Here is a 23115-nt window from a genome sequence, read left to right as displayed (position 1 = left end):
CGGTGATTCAGCCAGCTGACCATAGAGCTGATCAGAGACCAGAGTGGCTCCAAACATCTCTATGGCCTAAGAAACCGGAAGCTACGAGCATTTCATGACGGATGTAAACAGCGCCATTGGGAAATTGGGAAAGCATTTTATCACACCGATCTTGGTGTGGTCAGATGCTTTGAGGGCAGAGGAGAGATCTAGGGTCTAATAGACCCCAATTTTTTCAAAAAAGAGTACCTGTCACTACCTATTGCTATCATAGGGGATATTTACATTCCCTGAGATAACAATAAAAATGATTAAAAAAAAAAAAAAAAATGAAAGGAACAGTTTAAAAATAAGATAAAAAAGCAAAAAAATAATAAAGAAAAAAAAAAAAAAAAAAAAAGCACCCCTGTCCCCCCCTGCTCTCGCACAAAGGCGAACGCAAGAGTCGGTCTGGCGTGAAATGTAAACAGCAATTGCACCATGCATGTGAGGTCTCACCGCGAACGTCAGATCGAGGGCAGTAATTTTAGCAGTAGACCTCCTCTGTAAATCTAAAGTGGTAACCTGTAAAGGCTTTTAAAGGCTTTTAAAAATGTATTTAGTTTGTCGCCACTGCACGTTTGTGCGCAATTTTAAAGCATGTCATATTTGGTATCCATGTACTCGGCCTAAGATCATCTTTTTTATTTCATCAAACATTTGGGCAATATAGTGTGTTTTAGTGCATTAAAATTTAAAAAAGTGTGTTTTTTCCCCAAAAAATGCGTTTGAAAAATCGCTGCGCAAATACTGTGTGAAAAAAAAAAATGAAACACCCACCATTTTAATCTGTAGGGCATTTGCTTTAAAAAAATATATAATGTTTGAGGGTTCAAAGCAATTTTCTTGCAAAAAAAAATAATTTTTTCATGTAAACAAAAAGTGTCAGAAAGGGCTTTGTCTTCAAGTGGTTAGAAGAGTGGGTGATGTGTGACATAAGCTTCTAAATGTTGTGCATAAAATGCCAGGACAGTTCAACCCCCCCCCCCCCCCCCCAAAATTACCCCATTTTGGAAAGTAGACACCCCAAGCTATTTGCTGAGAGTCATGTCGAGTCCATGGAATATTTTATATTGTGACACAAGTTGCGGGAAAGAGACAATTTTTTTTTTTTTTTTGCACAAAGTTGTCACTAAATGATATATTGCTCAAACATGCCATGGGAATATGTGAAATTACACCCCAAAATACATTCTATTGATTCTCCTGAGTACGGGGATACCACATGTGTGAGAATTTTTGGGAGCCTAGCCGCGTACGGGACCCCGAAAACCAAGCACCGCCTTCAGGCTTTCTAAGGGCGTAAATTTTTGATTTCACTCTTCACTGCCTATCACAGTTTTGGAGGCCATGGAATGCCGAGATGGCACAAAACCCCCCCAAATGACCCCATTTCGGAAAGTAGACACCCCAAGCTATTTGCTGAGAGGTATAGTGAGTATTTTGCAGACCTCACTTTTTGTCACATTTCTTCATTTTCAAAAACAAATGAGAGCTGCAAAATACTCACCATGCCTCTCAGCAAATAGCTTGGGGTGTCTACTTTCCAAAATGGGGTCAATGATTGGTTTTCGGGGCCCCGTACGCGGCTAGGCTCCCAAAAAGTCCCACACATGTGGTATCCCCATACTCAGGAGAAGCAGCTAAATGTATTTTGGGGTGCAATTCCACATATGCCCATGGCCTGTGTGAGCAATATATCATTTAGTGACAACTTTGTGCAAAAAAAAAAATTGTCACTTTCCTGCAACTTGTGTCAAAATATAAAATATTCCATGGACTCAACATGCCTCTCAGCAAATAGCTTGGGGTGTCTACTTTCCAAAATGGGGTAATTTGGGGGGGGGGGGGGTTTTGTGCCATCTGGGCATTTTATGGCCATCAAAATTGTGATAGGTAGTGAGGAGTGAAATCAAAAATTTACGCCCTTAGAAATCCTGAAGGCAGTGATTGGTTTTGGGGTCCCGTACGCGGCTAGGCTCCCAAAAAGTCTCACACATGTGGTATCCCCGTACTCAGGAGAAGCAGCTGAATGTATTTTGGGGTGCAATTCCACATATGCCCATGGCCTGTGTGAGCAATATATCATTTAGTGACAACTTTTTGTAAATATATATATTTTTTTTTTGTCATTATTCAACCACTTGGGACAAAAAAAATAAATATTCAATGGGTTCAACATGCCTCTCAGCAATTTCCTTGGGGTATCTACTTTCCAAAATGGGGTCATTTGGCAGGGTTTGTACTGCCCTGCCATTTTAGCACCTCAAGAAATGACATAGGCAGTCATAAACTAAAAGCTGTGTAAATTCCAGAAAATGTACCCTAGTTTGTAGACGCTATAACTTTTGCGCAAACCAATAAATATACGCTTATTGACTTTTTTTTTACCAAAGACATGTGGCCCAATACATTTTGGCCTAAATGTATGACTAAAATTGAGTTTATTGGATTTTTTTTATATTTCCGTTTATAGCGCAAAAAATAAAAAACGGCAGAGGTGATCAAATACCATCAAAAGAAAGCTCTATTTGTGGGAAGAAAAGGACGCAAATTTCGTTTGGGTACAGCATTGCATGACTGCGCAATTAGCAGTTAAAGCGACGCAGTGCCAAATTGGAAAAAGTCCTCTGGTCCTTAGGCAGCATAATGGTCCGGGGCTGAAGTGGTTAACCGCATATATCTTCTGTCATTCAGAAGTCCCAGCGGGAGGTGATGTTTGATGTCCAAATAACCCCCCCATTTTTTCTCTTTTCTTATCTCTCCCCTTCTCTACTCTTTACCTTCCTTTTCTTTCCCTTAAAATCTACTCACTCCATACCATCTCTTGCTCATGCTCAAGTTCATGATAGGATGTCATCCCTGATATGTTATTCTAGTATTCCCTATTACAAATGGTCCAAATGGCCAATATGGAAAAGGCCTTCTTTATGTTTCTCCACACCATTTTTAGAACCTTACAGGTGATACCATATCATCATCCCAATGACAGAACTCTATTACCTATATATGCAGTACTTCTACTTTATATGTGAAATGATAAAATTAACCACGTCATTATCGGGCACTTTTACCCCCTTCCTGCCCAGGCCAATTTTCAGCTTTCAACGCTGTCACACTTCGAATGACAATTGCGCAGTCATGCTACACTGTACACAAACTACATTTTTTTTTCCATTTTTTGAACAGTTTGTTCACACAACTAGAGCTTTGGTGGTATTTAATCACCACTGGGTTTTTTACTTTTTCCTAAATAAAAAGAAAAAAGACAGAAAATTTAGAAAAAAAAATGTTTCTGTTGTACAATTTTGCAAATAAATAATTGTTCTTCATAAATTTAGGTCAAAGTGTATTCTGCTACATTTCTTTGGTGAAAATGACCAAAATCAGTGTATATTATTTAGCCTGTGTGAAAGTTATAGAGTCCCCAAACTATGGTATATATCTGAAAATTGATCAGTCCTAAAGTACTGACACCCTATCTCATTTCTTGAGGCTTGAAAAGTCAGGACTGTACAGATATCCCCCAAATGACCCCTTTTTGGAAAATAGACAGTCCAAGGGAACCAACGAAGCTAGACATTTTTTCACCCGGGGCAAATAATCAGTTTGACACCCCCTCCCCTTGTGCTCCTCTGGTCTCCCCTGCTCCTCTGGTACCCCCCCCCCTGCTCCTCTGGTACCCCCTGTTCTCCTATTCCCCCCCATGCGCCTCTGGTCCCTCCCTGCTCCTCTCCATGCTCCTCTGGTACCCCCTGCTCCTTTGGTACCACACATGCTCTTCTGGTACCCCCCCTCCCCATGCTCCTCTGGTCCCCCCATGCTCCTCTCCTCCCCACATGCTCCTCTGTTTTCCTCTGTTCCTCTATTCCCCACATGCTCCTCTGGTCCCCCCATACTACTCTGTACCCCTGTGCTCCTCTGGTACCACACATGCTCCTCCATTTCCCCCCTGCCACGGGCACACACAGATGTTGAAGTTTGGTGCACTGTAAGCACCTTGTACATGTGAGTACCCATCTTGGGATTTTTTTTTTTAAATAAAATACTTTTTAAAGCGATATCACACTATCCAGCTCATTTCTTTCTCCATTATCATGAGGATACCACTTTAGGAGCATCCAGGACACCTGAGCAGTTTTCCCATAGAACTCAGGGGTGGTAGAACCCAGGGGTGGTTCATCAGCGTGTATTGACCAAACTTAACTGTCACACACTTTAAGGTGAGGGTAATCACAATAGGGGGGAGCACTGGAGTGTCGGCACTTACCTTAAAGGATCACTAAAGCCATTTTTTTGAAAAATTAACAAACATGTTATACTTACCTCCACTGTGCAGCTCGTTTTGCACAGAGTGGCCTCGAACCTGGTCTTTTGGGGTCCCTCGGCAGCTGTCTCGGCTCCCCCCGCAAGGACTCAACACTTTCATGCAAGCTCCCTCGCATGGTGTTGGGTGCTTGCAGGCGGGCTCCCGTGATACAGCCGGCGGCCATAGCCGCTCACTGTATCACTCGGCCCCGCCCCCTGGCGCGCCGTGTCATTGGATGTGATTGACAGCAGCGCAAGCCAATGGCTGCACTCAATCCATCCACTCTAGCCAATCAACGGCCAGGCTGAGTGGCGAAGAGGCTGTCGGAAGCGAGCGCGGGACTTCCGAGGGGTCAGGTAAGTAAAATGTGGGGGCTGGGGGGGCGGTATTGTCGGATGTTTTTTCACCTTAATGCATAGAAAGCATTGAATGCATTAAGGTGAAAAACTTTTACCTTTACAACCCCTTTAAAGTCTGGAGCACTTTTCACAAGGATCTTCTATATTTGTCCAATTTGGAAATCTTCAATATTGTGTTTATTATGGACTTTCACTATTAAGCATGTTTTGCACATTGGGGGTTATTTACGAAAGGCAAATCCACTTTGCACTGCAAGTGTACTTGGAAGTGCAGTCGCTCTAAATAAAAGGGGTAGATCTGAAATGAGGGGAAGCTCTGCTGATTTTATCATCCAATCATGTGCAAGCTAAAATGCTGCTTTTTATTTTCCTTGCATGTCCCCCTCAGATCTACAGCGACTTTACTTTCAAGTGCACTTGCAGTGCAAAGTGGATTTTCCTTTAATAAATAACCCATATTGCATGTTAAAGTTTGAGCACATAAGCACCTTTTGCATTGATGTGGTATGAGTTCTTTATATATGCATTTATGGATTTACAAAAGCACTTCATTTATGCAGTAGTTTGCTCATTATTTATGACTGATTGCTCAGCGCGACACTTTTTATGTTAGCATACAGCATATTTACTGCGGCACGTCGGCTCTATTGTGCAAAATTACGCACCTGAACGTGATTTCATGCAATAACCACTGGGGGGGGGGGTTCATGCAGTGAGCCTACCCCCCCCCCCAGTAAGAAAGCACAAACAGGGAACACACTTAACCCTTGGCTCGCCCCTGATGTTGACTCCTTCCTTGCCAGTGTCATTTATACAGTGACAGTGACAGTTAGCACTGATCACTGTAATAATGTCTTCCACCCGAGGAAGATACGAGTTAATCCTGGTATCGACACGTGTGGGGGAGGGGATAGGACAGTGCAGGTGGCAGTGGAGTGTTCTCAGCTAAAGGAAAGGACACTTCAGCAGTATCCCTGAGCTTGTAAAGAGTGGTGCACTGTAGCACCCACGAAATGTGAGTACCCCACAGTAGGGGCTAAGTTTTATTTATACAATAAATTGTTTAAACTATATCACACTATCAAGTTTTTTTTTTTCATCATACGCATGTGGAACACGTTACCAGCAACCAGCCCAGGATTTCAACATAAACTCTGAACCCAGAGGTGGCTCATATGCGTGTTCTGACCAGGCTTAATTGCAGGGTCACACACAATAAGGTGAGCGCATATACTGAAGGGGGTCAACACGAGAGTGGACACAAGGACACGTTTTGCCATCACCAGTTGCTTTGGATGTTTTGAACTGTGAATGGACTGTATATATAATGCATGTCAGCTTGTGACTCAAGCAAAACAGCACTTTGCACATAGCACTTCTTAGTGCACGGGAACACGTTTGTGAATATTTTTAGCATATATATATTGGATTTATTTATGACAGATGTTGATATTTGAGTATTAATGTATATATTTTATTGTGTTGCGCAGAGTCACTTTAATTAATAATTAGTTGTAGCACTCATTAGCACTATATGCATGTGATTTTCTATAGGCATTAGTAGAGTGTGGATATAAGGATAAGCAGAGATACTAATCAATTAGTAGTTCACATGCTGCAATATAATTGAGCACAGAGTTACACCAATTTGAGTTAGCAGTGTCATTATATTATTATTTTTTATGTGGTTTACTACAGACATAGTTATAGTGTGTGTATACATGTGTATTAAACACACAGGCATTTTTTAGCACAGCACTTTTTTCGATTATATTTTTTTGCTGAATGCATGGCCTTATGGGACATGATCAGTGCTAGCAGCTGAATATGTCAGAACTGACAAATTGTGTATGGTAGCTCGCAAGATCACCATTGTTTAGAACACTGTAATAATGTCACTGGTTAAAAAAAAAGGGTCAAAAGTGTCAGTTAGGTGTCCGACCTGTCCGCTGCATGGTCGCAGTCTCACTAAAAATTGCTGATCACCACCATTACTATAAAAAAAAAATGGCATAAATATATCCCCTATTTTGTAGGCGCTATAACGTTTGCGCAACAGGCGATTAGGCCTGACCTAATCGCATGGTACAGATGGGCTGTGATTAGCCCTGATCACACTACCCAATCACAGCTAGCAACACAATTGCATCCAATGGATGACAAGATTCAGCTATAAAGAGATTATATGGTCATAGATTCTCACATACCCTGGTTGCACCACCTAATTTGCCTACACACAAATTGCTTGGAGCACTGGCCAACTTTGAAGACACCAGCACCCTGATCACTGCCAGCAATACACATTGACTGTGTTGTTTATCCTAATTAGGTTCTTTCATATTTCGTGTGTGTATTGGCTGACATGATGGTGAATGCATTGATGCTTTTGCTTTGGAGGGAGGCAAACGGGCACATGAGCTTTTGTATCCAGTGTGCATTGGCCTAAACTCTGTTATCAGATATGCTTCTATACTGTATCCATACAGCTAGGTTAAAATATAATCAGGTCCAAAACATTTTCCCATGTTTCTATTCCACCTCAAACGAAAACTGACCCTCAAAGATCACTAGTTCTGTTGCTAACATTTTTAAATAACAAAAACAAGAATATTTCTTCCTCTGCGAAACTATGAAGAGGACTTAAAAGCATACATAGTTACAGTAGTCTCTGGTGAATACATTAGAAGACAAAGTAAAAACATATTCTGATATATTAAGATGCAAGAAATCTTGTAAGCGGATAACTTCTTGTGCTCTCTTCCTACAGAAGCCGTACCCTCTCAGTGGAAGAGGAGAGAGGGAGGTTTCTATAGTCCTATACTAGGCTTACAACCATGGCTTCTTGATGGATACAGTTCATTAACTGAGTGTAATTCCCTAGAACAAAAAATGCATTGCTTTCAGGATTACCACATTAAATTATAGGAAAAAGGGTAAAATAAAGAAAACAAATGCAGCCACTACATCTACAGATGGGTAAACTGCAATATATATATATATATATTTTTTTTTCTTGGGTTTAAAGTGGTTGTAAACCCTTACAGACCACTTTTTGCTACAGGTAAGCCTATAATAAGGCTTACCTGTAGCTACCCCGAATATCTTCTAATCCTGCACGGTTTAGGAGATATCCCCTGTATGAGTATGTGCCGATGTCATCGGTACATGCGCACTGAAGCAATAGCACGTTCGTGTGCTGTTACTGGCGGCTCCCGCGCTCATGCTGGGGAGTGACGTCATCGAGGCTCTGGCCAATCACAGTGCCGGAGCCTGAGATACCTGAAAGTAACTCTGGGATCGATGTCGCCAGCCAAAGCGGTGTACGGGGACCGCTACGGGGTGTTCGGTCTCAGGTGAATTTTTCATAATGAGCTAATATCAGACATCTCAAGTCTCCCGGAAGGTGCAGGAGACTCCCGCATTTCTGCGGCGGCTCCCGCACACGCCTCCCGATCTCCCGGGAATGATCGGTGCGGCGGGGATCAGCTGTGATCACGATCTCCTTTGTATAGATTTTTAGCTGACAGCCGCTTCTCCTTCTTTCCCTCCCATGGCTGACGGCTAAAAAGCTATACAGGGAGATCATTGATCACAGCTGTTCCTCCAGCCGCACTGATCATCCCCAGCTGCATAGGCGTGCGCACAGGGTGTGCCGGGTGTGCCCAGGCACACCCTAATCCCCCCATGCGCATTAGTGTTATCGCACTGTGTAGCAGCAGGAACATGGTAAAGATCTCCTTCTTACCTGCTCTGCCATAACAAAAGTGTTTATGCTCTTCTCTTTCACTGTGCCGGCAGGGAGATCAATGTGCCGGGTTCATATATATGTAGACACATACATATGCATGTGTGTTTGAGCTTAAGGGTGCACACCTTAATACAATAGGCTGCGCACACCTATGCCCAGCTGCTCTGTGTACTCTTCCCCCGGCCCCCCTCCGTGTCCTTCTCCGCCCCCTTGTTCTCTTCCGCCCGCCCTCGTCCCCTGCAGCCGGCTCCCCTCCTCTCCCGCCAGCTATGGGGGGAACTAGTAATTGGACACAGTAAGCGAGATTGCTCCTGTGTCCTGTGATTACTGAGCAGAGTAAACTGTGTTTACTCTGCTCAGTTTATGAATGGACAGGAGCCTCTGCCTCCTGTTCATTCATCTTTAGTGCTGAGAAAGGGACTGGGGAATGTGTCCTCAGTCCCTTTGTCTGTCTCAAAGGGGGGATGTCAGGTTTAGACCCCTGCCATCTCACCAAAACCCCCCAAAAAATATTGTAAAAAAATTCTAAAAAATGAAAAAGTGTAAAAAGAATAAAATAAACTACTGACACCACTCTCCCCTGCCTACCAACACTGTCCACTGCCCCAACCCCCTCCCCCTAAAAAGCATTGTGAAAAAAATTAAAAGTGTGGGTGCCACCCACCCCCCACTCCCTTCCCCAGAAACACTGCGAAAAAATATTGTGAAACTGATTTTAAAAATATTTTGCCGCGGGGGGGGGGGGTTTGGGCTGGCCGTTGCTATGCATACTGGTACTGGCTCATTATGTCTATGTCTTGCACTTTTTTGTTTTGTTTTTTATTGCTGGTTTACAACCACTTTAAATAGACTTGATGGAATGTGAATATAAGCTAGATTCCTCCAGCTGTTTTGCTAGATGACCCCAGTGCTTTATAGGTTCTGGTTGACACAGTAAGCAGGCAAATTAGCTGGAAGATGCAAGATACACCTTGGGGAAAAAGATAACTTTTGTTCTAAACCATCAATGAAGGATAATAAGGTAGGGATAAGTACTACTTTAACCCTGTCTTGTCCCCAATATTTGTTTTCGCTTTTTCACACAGATCAATGCATGATTTTCTTTGTCTCCTGGACTTCTTGTAAAGAAAATTTAAAAGGAGATTGAATACTGGTAGTGTGCACAAAGCCTTTCAGACCTAGCTTAGCTAATAATATAGTTTATCACACGGCATGTAATAAGAAGAATGTTCTAAATCATATCGTGTTTTACATATAAAGGCAATCTTACTTTCAAGGTGAGAAGGACATGGCGGCTTCTAGAAAAAAAAAAAGTAAAAATGGTCTGTTCAAAATGTATTTAGGAACAACACTTCAAACACATTAAAAAAAAACTGGAAACATAACAAAACAAGTTTAATGGCTCATTACCAGGGCCGCTGATAGGGGGGGACCTCCAGCCCTCCTGTAGGGGGCCCGGTCACACAGGGGGCCCAGACAGCAGGAGGATCGGTGGAGCAGAGAATGAAGAATGACAGCGTCTCTCACCCAGCAACTCAAAGCCGGTTTCTCCCCCTGTCCCTCCCGCCTACTTTTTAGCTGCTAGGTGAGAGATACAGAGGGCCCGGATTTAGGGGGCCCTCATGGCTGTCTGCCGCTGAGCTCCTTCCCCCACCCGTGCCCCCGCCAGCACTCACAGCCAGGACGAGGAGACGGCTGCCTGGAGCAGTGAGAGATGTAGAGTCAGGAGGCGTGCTGTGTTTTGTTCTTCCTTCCTGTGAGAAGAGCGCTGGTCTATACAGTACATGAGACCGGATCGCTCTTACTGTAGATTGTATTGCACTGAACACACACACCGTCCCCATCCCCTCCATGGGCTGCTCAGCTCCCGGCAGCAGCAAATGTGGATAGGGGGTGCTGTGTGTGTGTGTGTGTGTACAGTGCAATGCAATCTACAGTAAGAGCGATCTAGTCTTATGTACTGTATAGACCAGCGCTCTTCTGACAGGAGAGGAGAACACAACACAGCACACCTCCTCCTGGCTGTTAGTGGCTTCCCCCTGTAAGTTGGGAGGGGGGAGGGCGGCTATCTGTAATGGGGATTTGGGGAGGGGGGATATGTAGCAGAAGGAAGAATAGGGGGGATATGTGCTAGGAGGAGGGTTTGGGATTGGGGGGTTTGAACCAGGAGAGCGGATATCTGTGCCAGGAGAGGGGATGTTTGTGTTTGGAAGGGAGGGTGGGGGATTAGTGCTGGGGGGGGGGGGGATTTGGATAGGGAGGAAGAATTTGTGCTGGGAAGGGTAATTTATAGGGAATTGTGCTACTAGGAGGGGTTTGTGGAAATTTGTCCTAGGAGGGGGATTGAAGAAAGAAGATTTGTGCTGGGGGTGGAGATGGGGGGATTTTGTGCCAGGAGGGGGTGGGGGAATTTTGGCTAATAGGAAGGATTGGGGGGGGGGGGTTGTGCTGGCAGGAGGACTTTGGGAGGGAGAAGATTTGTGCTAGGATAAAAAGTTTCAGAAGAAAGAAGATATGTGCTAGGCTGGTGATTTTTTGGGGTGATGGAGATTTGTGTGCTGGGGGGGGGGGGATTTTTGTTTAGAATTTTTTGCCGGGGAGTCCGGTATGCTGTATAGGGCTCCGTCATTTCTAACAGCGGCCCTGCTCATTACCATCCCAAAATATCATATATTTCTTAAACTGGACACGAATATCTAATATTTTCCTAAAGTGGACAGCGCTATCATTATTATAATGGTGTTCATACTCTCCGAACTTGTATGCAATATAATGTAAGTGCAAAGTGCAATATGTGTAAAAAAATCAATTCATGCAATGCGCAAAAATACAAAATATAGTGCAAAAAAATATTGTGCAACAAAACCTCTAAATATCATAAAATATATGTAACGTGTAATATCATGCAAAAAAGTATGCTGTATGTCCATAATGTAAAGGAAAATACATGCAAAAAAAATCATATTTTTCTGTTATCCTGACAGCATTAAACTCAGTTGCAGTCTCACACAATATGCATTTGATACTTACAGGAGGTATTGGTATTAAAGACTCCAAAGGCTCAGGTTTTTCCTGTACACAAAATTGAGTTTTTTTTTCATTATTATTTCTTTGCATTTTATTTCATACATCAGTAGGCACAATTAGTTTTCTGCAGTCATAACTTAACGGAAAATTTTGCTTTTGTTAAAAAAATAATAATTAATAATAATATAACATAAACTTGCCAGACAAGCCATTTTGTAATTTATTGTGTTTAAATATTACCTTTCCATTTCAACCTTCAGATGCTGGAATATTCTAAAACTGTCAGAAAATTCAATGCAATATGGCAGCAGTGTAATTCCCTGCTGGGTGATTGGGTTACTGATGGGTTAATTACTTCTAAATGGATGATGTCACTCTGCTGCACAGCATACAAAGACAGGTACTCTACTATCAAAAAGTGGCAATATTAAGAACTCCCGGAATCTGTTGGATGTTTTGGTAAAGCTACCAAAACTTGAGGCAGAACATACTGGATCTGACACAGGACTTTTTAAAGGGCCACGCAGCCTTTTTTTCTCAATCAACTTGGGTGCTTAATTCGGAGTCTGAGGGCAAATGGGCATAATGACAGCACACCACTGTCATTTACAAAGTTTTTATTTTAAAACCTTAATCTGTATTACTGTAATGTAGCAGGCGTCATATACAGTTATAAATAAGCCCCTTTTTATGGTTTCTAATTGCTACAGCAAGGTTTAAAATACCCTGTGCTGACTCCCTGATCTGCTTCTTGGGGTGCTTGAGCGCTGCTGACTGAAGCACTGTGTAGGAGGTGTATTGGACCCACCAAGCTGCTTGTTTGTGAGAGCAGTGGTCCAGCTCTCCCAAGGTTCTGACAGCACAGAGTATTTTAACCCATGCTAAAGGACTCCAAAATGAACAAAAACCTAAAACAGTAGCATATTTATTACTTTATATGTGTAGCACCATCTAGTGTGTGCTACTAAAAGTGAGAGTAGGCAAACTATAGTCTGGCCCAGTCATTGAATCTGGGTTATTAGAGTTCAGGGCTGGATGACTCATCCTGGCAGCTCTCTGGTGCCTCTCCCTGTTTTTAGAATGTTGGAGAATGTTCTAGAAAATAGTGGGCGGAAGCTAGGAGGGGTCACCTTAAACCATGCCAGCAGGGGGAGTCGGGTGGAAGATGGAGAAGCAGTGCTGAGGGAGGATTTTGGTGGCTCTTGAGGGACCCCTTACTGCGGGAGTTTACCTCGGGCTGGAGCTCGGGAAACTGGCCTGGAAGGATTCCACCACAGGAGGCAGTTGGAGGGACCCTAACCGTAGAGGCAGCGGAGAGAGTAAGGAGAGACGGTGCAGGGACAGACAAGGGGAGAGACTGCCATCTGTAGCAGTGCTCTCTTGAAGACAGCGGTGTGCCAAGTCTTCACCCAATCTTGCCCTGGGGAGTCTCCATGTGTATGTCAGTCAAGAGGACTGGGAGGAGGAAGCAGACAGGTGGGCTGCCATTTTCTGCAGACAGTAGAACTGGAATCAGTGTCTACAGAGAGGCAGAAGGTGGTGCAAGATGCTGTTTACTCCATATAGTTACATAGTTACATAGTTAGTAAGGTTGAATAAAGACACCAGTCCATCAAGTTCAACCTGAGTGAGTGTGGGTGCGTGTCTACAATTGCCCCTATCCCTATACATTGTGTCTCATTAAGATGCTCACCTATTATTATTATTTATTTAAGGTACCCATATAGCACCGTCAATTTATGCAGCACTACACACATACATCGCACACTCACATCAGTCCCTACCCTCAAGGAGCCCACACTCCAATGTCCAAAACTCACATTCATATATACTAGGGCCAATTTTTTTTTTTTTTTTTGGACAGAAGCCAATTAACCTACCAGCATGTTTTTAGAGTGTGGGAGGAAACCCACGCAGGCACAGGGAGAACATGCAAACTCCAGGCAGGTAGTGTTGTGGTTGAGATTCGAGCCAGCAACCCTTTTTTACTGCTAGGCGAGAGTGCTACCCACTACACCACTGTGCCATCATATATGCTACTTCACAAAGGGACTGAGAGTTCCTAGCCTGTAATGGGCTGTTGCTGAGCTAACAAAAATACTGTTAGTTCCCCCAGGAGTGAGCCAGCAGTTCTGTACAAAGGGAACCAAGTTTGTGAAGGAGGAAGGAAGAAGAGTAAACTGTAAATAGGTAGGGAGGAAGTTGTCCCTGGTTCTGTTTTATGGACATTGTCAAGTTAGGCATCCCATAATCCCTTACCACATCCAAGTTATCATCCCCTAATAAAATAACAAAAACAACTGATTTTTTGTGTTTGATGCAAGAAGGAAATGATGTGTGACTGGCTGTGCAGCAGTGAGGAACCCTGAATTCAGCAACTCCTATGGTTGCATTGCAGTAATAAATAGAAAGGTTAATTTGGGAGTTAAAAGGTTTAATAAGGCCATACCACTGCTTCACATATAAGGCCTTAATCATTCAACAGACATGAAATTATTTTTATATTGTGAAATAAGGCACAAAATTAATTAATAATGGCTCCTGCAAAACACTGATTTGTAGCTCTTCAAAAACATTCTAGCCAGCTAGTCTTGCTTTCCCTGTGTATGATAACCATTAAAGTGATTGTAAAGTCTCGTTTTTTTGGGGTTTTTTTCCTATAAAAATAACAAACATGTTATACTTACCTGCTCTGTTGCAGTGGATTTGCACAGAGCAGCCCGGATCCTCTTCTTCTTGGGTCCCTCTTCTGTGATCTTGGCCCCTCCCTCCCATTCAGTGCCCCCACAGCAAGCAGCTTGCTATGGGACCACCTGAGCTGAGTCACAGCACCCTGTGTCCATTCAGACACGTAGCCCCGACCCGGCCCCGCCCCCTCTCTCCCCTGATTGGCTAGCTGACTTTTAGTGACAGCAGCGGGAGCCAATGGCACCACTGCTGTGTCTCAGCCAATCAGGAAGGAGAATCTCAGATGGCTGAGACATTTGTGGACATCGCTGGACAGAGAGGGACCTCAGGTAAGTATTAGGGGGAAATGGTAAAAGTGAGTGGTGCTGCGCTAATCCAAAATGGGTGTAAGTAAATGTGTCAAAAATTCAGTGCAATTTCTTAAAAAATATATGTAAATATAACCACAATAATCAATAAATAAAATGGCTGGAACAAACGTGGCAAGCATATATTAAAAAGGATGGTAGATCTAAGAATTGTGAACGTAGTGAATGTAGCTGCCTGTAACATTGGCTAGTAATAGAAACAATAAACATAAAAAATTGCAAGTAAAAACAACGTGCATCTATAAACCAGCAAAGTGTGCAGTGCAAACACAAAAGTGCAATGTGCAACTTTACAAGGTGATGACTAACTAATATTCATATAATACATATGTAAAACTGACATCAAAAAAAAGAAAAGTGACATAGAAAAAAACGCATGAAAAAAAATGCATATAAAAGTCCGTTTAAAAAAAAAAAAAAAGTAGTGACAGCAACGTGCTAGCATGCACACGTTGCAATTAAAGTGCTGAGGTGAGCCACATCCAGTGTTTTCTTCGTGCACAAAAACCACTCGGATAGGTAATGGCCCCTTACCTTAGGGTAATAGGGCAAAAGCATGTATCAAGATGGTAATTAGGGCGTCCACCTATAGTCTCCAAAAGACACGTCCCTCACTGTCCTAGATCCAAGGATGGGGTCTCCTCAGGTAGAATGCGGGGGAGGATTGTAGGTGTAGGGGGTAATCGGCAAAAAGAAAAGCCAATAGTGTAATCCCGTTTAATGAGTAAATATCTCTTTATTAATAATAATAGGTACTCACATGGAGATAAAAGAACAGTGGTATCAATCCGACGAGCGGCGAGCTCGTATGCCTCTGTTAGTGTATTCAGCCTATCTCGTCCCTACGCGTGACGTCACACCACGTGACTTCATCAGGGGATGTTCCCCTGATGAAGTCACGTGGTGTGACGTCACGCGTAGGGACGAGATAGGCTGAATACACTAACAGAGGCATACGAGCTCGCCGCTCGTCGGATTGATACCACTGTTCTTTTATCTCCATGTGAGTACCTATTATTATTAATAAAGAGATATTTACTCATTAAACGGGATTACACTATTGGCTTTTCTTTTTGCCGATTACCCCCTACACCTACAATCCTCCCCCGCATTCTACCTGAGGAGACCCCATCCTTGGATCTAGGACAGTGAGGGACGTGTCTTTTGGAGACTATAGGTGGACGCCCTAATTACCATCTTGATACATGCTTTTGCCCTATTACCCTAAGGTAAGGGGCCATTACCTATCCGAGTGGTTTTTGTGCACGAAGAAAACACTGGATGTGGCTCACCTCAGCACTTTAATTGCAACGTGTGCATGCTAGCACGTTGCTGTCACTACTTTTTTTTTTTTTTTAAACGGACTTTTATATGCATTTTTTTTCATGCGTTTTTTTCTATGTCACTTTTCTTTTTTTTGATGTCAGTTTTACATATGTATTATATGAATATTAGTTAGTCATCACCTTGTAAAGTTGCACATTGTACTTTTGTGTTTGCACTGCACACTTTGCTGGTTTATAGATGCACGTTGTTTTTACTTGCAATTTTTTATGTTTATTGTTTCTATTACTAGCCAATGTTACAGGCAGCTACATTCACTACGTTCACAATTCTTAGATCTACCATCCTTTTTAATATATGCTTGCCACGTTTGTTCCAGCCATTTTATTTATTGATTATTGTGGTTATATTTACATATATTTTTTAAGAAATTGCACTGAATTTTTGACACATTTACTTACACCCATTTTGGATTAGCGCAGCACCACTCACTTTTACCATTTACTCAAAAAGGCCTGGTGTTCACCTTATCGGTGCATGCGGCTTTTCCAATCTTAGCCATTTCCATATCTGATAGCGCGGGAATAACCCCTTAAATCTATAAGTATTAGGGGGGCTGCTGCAAACAGAAGGCTTTTTATCTTAATGCATAATGCTTAATGCCTTTAGAACCACTTTAAGTTATATGCAGACTGAATGCAAACATAATCACACATCTATCAGGGCAGTTCAGCTGATGCAACTGGGTACAATACAGTGCATCTGAAAAGTATTCACAGCGCTTCACTTTTTCCACATTTTGTTAAGTTACAGCCTTATTCCAAAATGGATTAAATTCATTATTTTCCTCAAAATTCTACAAAAACGACCCCATAATGACAACGTGAAAGAAGTTTGAAATCTTTGCAAATTTATTAAAAATAAAAAACGAAAAAAATCCCATGTACATTATCTCATATTTTTGTAAATATTTTATTATATCTTTTCATGTGACAACACTGAAGAAATTACACTTTGCTACAATGTAAAGTAGTGAGTGTACAGCTTGTATAACAGTGTAAATTTGCTGTCCTCTCAAAATAACTCAACACACAGCCATTCATTTCTAAACCGCTGGCAACAAAAGTGAGTACACCCCTAAGTGAAAATGTCCAAATTGGGCCCAAAGTGTCAATATTCAATATCTTGTGTGGCCACCATTATTTTTTAGCATTGCCTTGACCCTCTTGGGCATGGAGTTCACCAGAGCTTCACAGGTTGCCAATGGAGTCCTCTTCCACTCCTCCATGACGACATCACGGAGCTGGCGGATGTTAGAGACCCTGTGCTCCTCCGCCTTCCGTTTGAGGATGCCGCACAGATGCTCCATAGGGTTTAGGTTTGGAGACATGCTTGGCCAGTCCATCATCTTTAACCACTTGCCGACCACCTAACGCAGATATACGTCGGCAGAATGGCACGGGGAGGCAGAATCACGTACCTGTACGTGATCTGCCTCCCGCGGGCGGGGGGTCCGATCGGACCCCCCCCCGGTGCCAGCGGCGGTCGGCATGTCACTGGGAGCGTTGGGAGGCGAGGGGGAGACCATCCGATCATGGCCCCCCCCTCGCGATCGCTCCCAGCCAATCGGAATCCTCCCCTGCCTGTGCGTAGTTTCACACAGGCAGAGGATGTGATGTCATATCTCCTCGGCTTGGCAGTTTCCGTTCCAGCGCCGAGGAGAGAAGACATGTAAGTGCACAAAACACAAACACACACAGTAGAACATGCCAGGCACATAAAACACCCCCGACCCCCCCCCCCCGATCGCCCCCCCGATCCCCCCCCAACCACCCCCCCCCCATCACAAACTGACACCAAGCAGTATTTTTTTTTTTTTTTTCCGATTACTGATTGGTGTCAGTTTGTGACAGTTACAGTGTTAGGGCAGTGAGTGGTAGCCCCCTTTAGGTCTAGGGTACCCCCCTAACCCCCCCTAATAAAGTTTTAACCCCTTGATCACCCTCTGTCACCAGTGTCACTAAGCGATCATTTTTCTGATCGCTGTATTAGTGTCGCTGGTGACGCTAGTTAGGGAGGTAAATATTTAGGTTCGCCGTCAGCGTTTTATAGCGTCAGGGACCCCCATATACTATCTAATAAATGTTTTAACCCCTTGATTGCCCCCTAGTTAACCCTTTCACCACTGATCACCGTATAACCGTTACGGGTGACGCTGGTTAGTTCGTTTATTTTTTATAGTGTCAGGGCACCCGCCGTTTATTACCGAATAAAGGTTTAGCCCCCTGATCGCCCGGCGGTGATATGCGTCGCCCCAGGCAGCGTCAGATTAGCGCCAGTACCGCTAACACCCACGCACGCAGCATACGCCTCCCTTAGTGGTATAGTATCTGTACGGATCAATATCTGATCCGATCAGATCTATACTAGCGTCCCCAGCAGTTTAGGGTTCCCAAACACGCAGTGTTAGCGGGATCAGCCCAGATACCTGTTAGCACCTGCGTTTTGCCCCTCCGCCCGGCCCAGCCCACCCAAGTGCAGTATCAATCGATCACTGTCACTTACAAAACACTAAACGCATAACTGCAGCGTTCGCAGAGTCAGGCCTGATCCCTGCGATCGCTAACAGTTTTTTTGGTAGCGTTTTGGTGAACTGGCAAGCACCAGCCCCAGGCAGCGTCAGGTTAGCGCCAGTACCGCTAACACCCACGCACGCACCGTACACCTCCCTTAGTGGTATAGTATCTGATCGCATCAATATCTGATCTGATCAGATCTATACTAGCGTCCCCAGCAGTTTAGGGTTCCCACAAACGCAGTGTTAGCTGGATCAGCCCAGATACCTGCTAGCACCTGCGTTTTGCCCCTCCGCCCGGCCCAGCCCAGCCCACCCAAGTGCAGTATCGATCGATCACTGTCACTTACAAAACACTAAACGCATAACTGCAGCGTTCGCAGAGTCAGGCCTGATCCCTGCGATCGCTAACAGTTTTTTTTGTAGCATTTTGGTGAACTGGCAAGCACCAGCGGCCTAGTACACCCCGGTCGTAGTCAAACCCGCACTGCAGTAACACTTGGTGACGTGGCGAGTCCCATAAGTGCAGTTCAAGCTGGTGAGGTGGCAAGCACAAGTAGTGTCCCGCTGCCACCAAAAAGACAAACACAGGCCCGTCGTGCCCATAATGCCCTTCCTGCTGCATTCGCCAATCCTAATTGGGAACCCACCACTTCTGCAGCGCCCGTACTTCCCCCATTCACATCCCCAACCAAATGCAGTCGGCTGCATGAGAGGCATTTTCTTTATGTCCTCCCGAGTACCCCTACCCAACGAACCCCCCCAAAAAAGATGTCGTGTCTGCAGCAAGCGCGGATATAGGCGTGACACCCGCTATTATTGTCTCTCCTGTCCTGACAATCCTGGTCTTTGCATTGGGGAATGTTTTGAACGCTACCATTCACTAGTTGAGTATTAGCGTAGGGTACAGCATTGCACAGACTAGGACACACTTTCACAGGGTCTCCCAAGATGCCATCGCATTTTGAGAGACCCGAACCTGGAACCGGTTACAGTTATAAAAGTTAGTTACAAAAAAAAAAAAAAACACAAAAATATAAAATAAAAAATAATAGTTGTCATTTTATTGTTCTCTCTCTCTCTCTATTCTCTCTATTGTTCTGCTCTTTTTTTACTGTATTCTATTCTGCAATGTTTTATTGTTATTATGTTTTATCATGTTTGCTTTTCAGGTCTGCAATTTTTTATACTTTACCGTTTACTTTGCTTTATTGTTAACCATTTTTTTGTCTTCAGGTACGCCATTCACGACTTTGAGTGGTTATACCAGAATGATGCCTGCAGGTTTAGGTATCATCTTGGTATCATTCTTTTCAGCCAGCGGTCGGCTTTCATGTAAAAGCAATCCTAGCAGCTAATTAGCCTCTAGACTGCTTTTACAAGCAGTGGGAGGGAATGCCCCCCCCCCCAACGTCTTCCGTGTTTTTCTCTGGCTCTCCTGTCTCAACAGGGAACCTGAGAATGCAGCCGGTGATTCAGCCAGCTGACCATAGAGCTGATCAGAGACCAGAGTGGCTCCAATCATCTCTATGGCCTAAGAAACCGGAAGCTACGAGCATTTTATGACTTAGATTTCGCCGGATGTAAACAGCGCCATTGGGAAATTGGGAAAGCATTTTATCACACCGATCTTGGTGTGGTCAGATGCTTTGAGGGCAGAGGAGAAATCTAGGGTCTAATAGACCCCAATTTTTTCAAAAAAGAGTACCTGTCACTACCTATTGCTATGATAGGGGATATTTACATTCCCTGAGATAACAATAAAAATGATTTAAAAAAAAAAATGAAAGGAACAGTTTTAAAATAAGATAAAAAAAATAATAATAATAAAGAAAAAAAAAAAAAAAAAGCACCCCTGTCCCCCCTGCTCTCGCGCTAAGGCGAACGCAAGCGACGGTCTGGCGTCAAATGTAAACAGCAATTGCACCATGCATGTGAGGTATCACCGCGAACGTCAGATCGAGGGCAGTAATTTTAGCAGTAGACCTCCTCTGTAAATCTAAAGTGGTAATCTGTAAAGGCTTTTAAAGGCTTTTAAAAATGTATTTAGTTTGTCGCCACTGCACGTTTGTGCGCAATTTTAAAGCATGCCATGTTTGGTATCCATGTACTCGGCCTAAGATCATCTTTTTTATTTCATCAAACATTTGGGCAATAAAGTGTGTTTTAGTGCATTAAAATTTAAAAAAGTGTGTTTTTTCCCCAAAAAATGCGTTTGAAAAACCACTGCGCAAATACTGTGTGAAAAAAAAAATGAAACACCCACCATTTTAATCTGTAGGGCATTTGCTTTAAAAAAATATATAATGTTTGGGGGTTCAAAGTAATTTTCTTGCAAAAAAAAATTATTTTTTTATGTAATCAAAAAGTGTCAGAAAGGGCTTTGTCTTCAAGTGGTTAGAAGAGTGGGTGATGTGTGACATAAGCTTCTAAATGTTGTGCATAAAATGCCAGGACAGTTCAAAACCCCCCCAAATGACCTCATTTTGGAAAGTAGACACCCCAAGCTATTTGCTGAGAGGCATGTCGAGTCCATGGAATATTTTATATTGTGACACAAGTTGCGGGAAAGAGACAATTTTTTATTTTTTTTATTTTTTTTTGCGCAAAGTTGTCACTAAATGATATATTGCTCAAACATGCCATGGGAATATGTGAAATTACACCCCAAAATACATTCTGTTGCTTCTCCTGAGTACGGGGATACCACATGTGTGAGACTTTTTGGGAGCCTAGCCGCGTACGGGACCCCGAAAACCAAGCACCGCCTTCAGGCTTTCTAAGGCCGTAAATTTTTGATTTCACTCTTCACTGCCTATCACAGTTTTGGAGGCCATGGAATGCCCAGGTCGCAAAAAAAAACCCCAAATGACCCCATTTTGGAAAGTAGACACCCCAAGCTATTTGATGAGAGGTATGGTGAGTATTTTGCAGACCTCACTTTTTGTCACAAAGTTTTGAAAATTGAAAAAAGAAAAAAAAATGTTTTTTCTCGTCTTTCTTTATTTTCAAAAACAAATGAGAGCTGCAAAATACTCACCATGCCTCTCAGCAAATAGCTTGGGGTGTCTACTTTCCAAAATGGGGTCATTTGGGGGGGGGGGGTTTGTGCCACCTGGGCATTCCATGGCCTCCGAAACTGTGATAGGCAGTGAAGAGTGAAATCAAAAATTTACACCCTTAGAAATCCTGAAGGCGGTGATTGGTTTTCGGGGCCCCGTACGCGGCTAGGCTCCCAAATAGGCCCACACATGTGGTATCCCCGTACTCAGGAGAAGTAGCTAAATGTATTTTGGGGTGCAATTCAACATATGCCCATGGCTTGTGTGAGCAATATATCATTTAGTGACAACTTTGTGCAAAAAAAAAAAAAATTTGTCAATTTCCCGCAACTTGTGTCAAAATATAAAACATTCCATGGACTCAACATGCCTCAAAGCAAATAGCTTGGGGTGTCTACTTTCCAAAATGGGGTCATTTGGGGGGGTTTTATGCCATCTGGGCATTTTATGGCCTTCAAAACTGTGATAGGTAGTGAGGAGTAAAATCAAAAATGTACGCCCTTAGAAATCCTGAAGGCAGTGATTGGTTTTCGGTGCCCCGTACGCGGCTAGGCTCCCAAAAAGTCCCACACATGTGGTATCCCCATACTCAGGAGAAGCAGCTAAATGTATTTTGGGGTGCAATTCCACATATGCCCATGGCCTGTGTGAGCAATATATCATTTAGTGACAACTTTTTGTAATTTTTTTTTTTTTTGTCATTATTCAATCACTTGGGACAAAAAAATGAATATTCAATGGGCTCAACATTCCTCTCAGCAATTTCCTTGGGGTGTCTACTTTCCAAAATGGGGTCATTTGTGGGGGTTTTGTACTGCCCTGCCATTTTAGCGCCTCAAGAAACGACATAGGCAGTCATAAATTAAAGGCTGTGTAAATTCCAGAAAATGTACCCTAGTTTGTAGGCGCTATAACTTTTGCGCAAACCAATAAATATACACTTATTGACATTTTTTTTACCAAAGACATGTGGCCGAATACATTTTGGCCTAAATGTATGACTAAAATTGAGTTTATTGGATTTTTTTTAGAACAAAAAGTAGAAAATATCATTTTTTTTCAAAATTTTCGGTCTTTTTCCGTGTATAGCGCAAAAAACAAAAACGGCAGAGGTGATCAAATACCATCAAAAGAAAGCTCTATTTGTGGGAAGAAAAGGACGCAAATTTCGTTTGGGTACAGCATTGCATGACCGCGCAATTAGCAGTTAAAGCGACGCAGTGCCGAATTGCAAAAAGTGCTCTGGTCAGGAAGGGGGTAAAACCTTCCGGGGCTGAAGTGGTTAACGTCAGCTTCTTTAGCAAGGCAGTGGTCGTCTTGGAGGTGTGTTTGGGGTCGTTATCATGTTGGAATACTACCCTGCGGCCCAGTCTCTGAAGGGAAGAGATCATGTTCTGCTTCACTATATCACAGTACATGTTGGCATTCATGGTTCCCTCAATGAACTGTAGCTCCCCAGTGCAGGCAGTACTCATGCAGCCCCAGGCCATGACACTCCCACCACCATGCTTGACTGTAGGCAAGACACACTTGTCGTTGTACTCCTCACCTGGCTGCCGCCACACATGCTTGACACCATCTGAACCATAAAAGTTTATCTTGGTCTCATCAGACCACAGGACATGGTTCCAGTAATCCATGTCCTTAGTCTGCTTGTCTTCAGCAAACTGTTTGCAG

The 23115-nt window shown here is 43.3% G+C and overlaps 1 protein-coding gene across 1 annotated transcript in view; it reads right to left on the bottom strand.

Moving 5' to 3' along the window:
* FAS (Fas cell surface death receptor) overlaps positions 1–23115 on the bottom strand; it is a 111643-nt gene that overhangs the window by 14199 nt on the left and 74329 nt on the right. The window contains exons 8-9 of the mRNA XM_073596364.1: positions 11465–11506; positions 9705–9732 (exon numbers count right to left, since the gene is read on the bottom strand). Of these exons, the coding sequence (XP_073452465.1) occupies positions 9705–9732; positions 11465–11506 (70 nt within the window). The remainder of the gene's footprint in view (positions 1–9704; positions 9733–11464; positions 11507–23115) is intronic.

The sequence above is a fragment of the Aquarana catesbeiana genome, linkage group LG08, assembly GCF_042186555.1.
Source record: "Aquarana catesbeiana isolate 2022-GZ linkage group LG08, ASM4218655v1, whole genome shotgun sequence".
Lineage (NCBI taxonomy): Eukaryota > Metazoa > Chordata > Amphibia > Anura > Ranidae > Aquarana > Aquarana catesbeiana.
The sequence above is the reverse complement of the archived record's forward strand: the minus strand, read 5'-3'. Positions and strand labels throughout refer to the sequence as shown.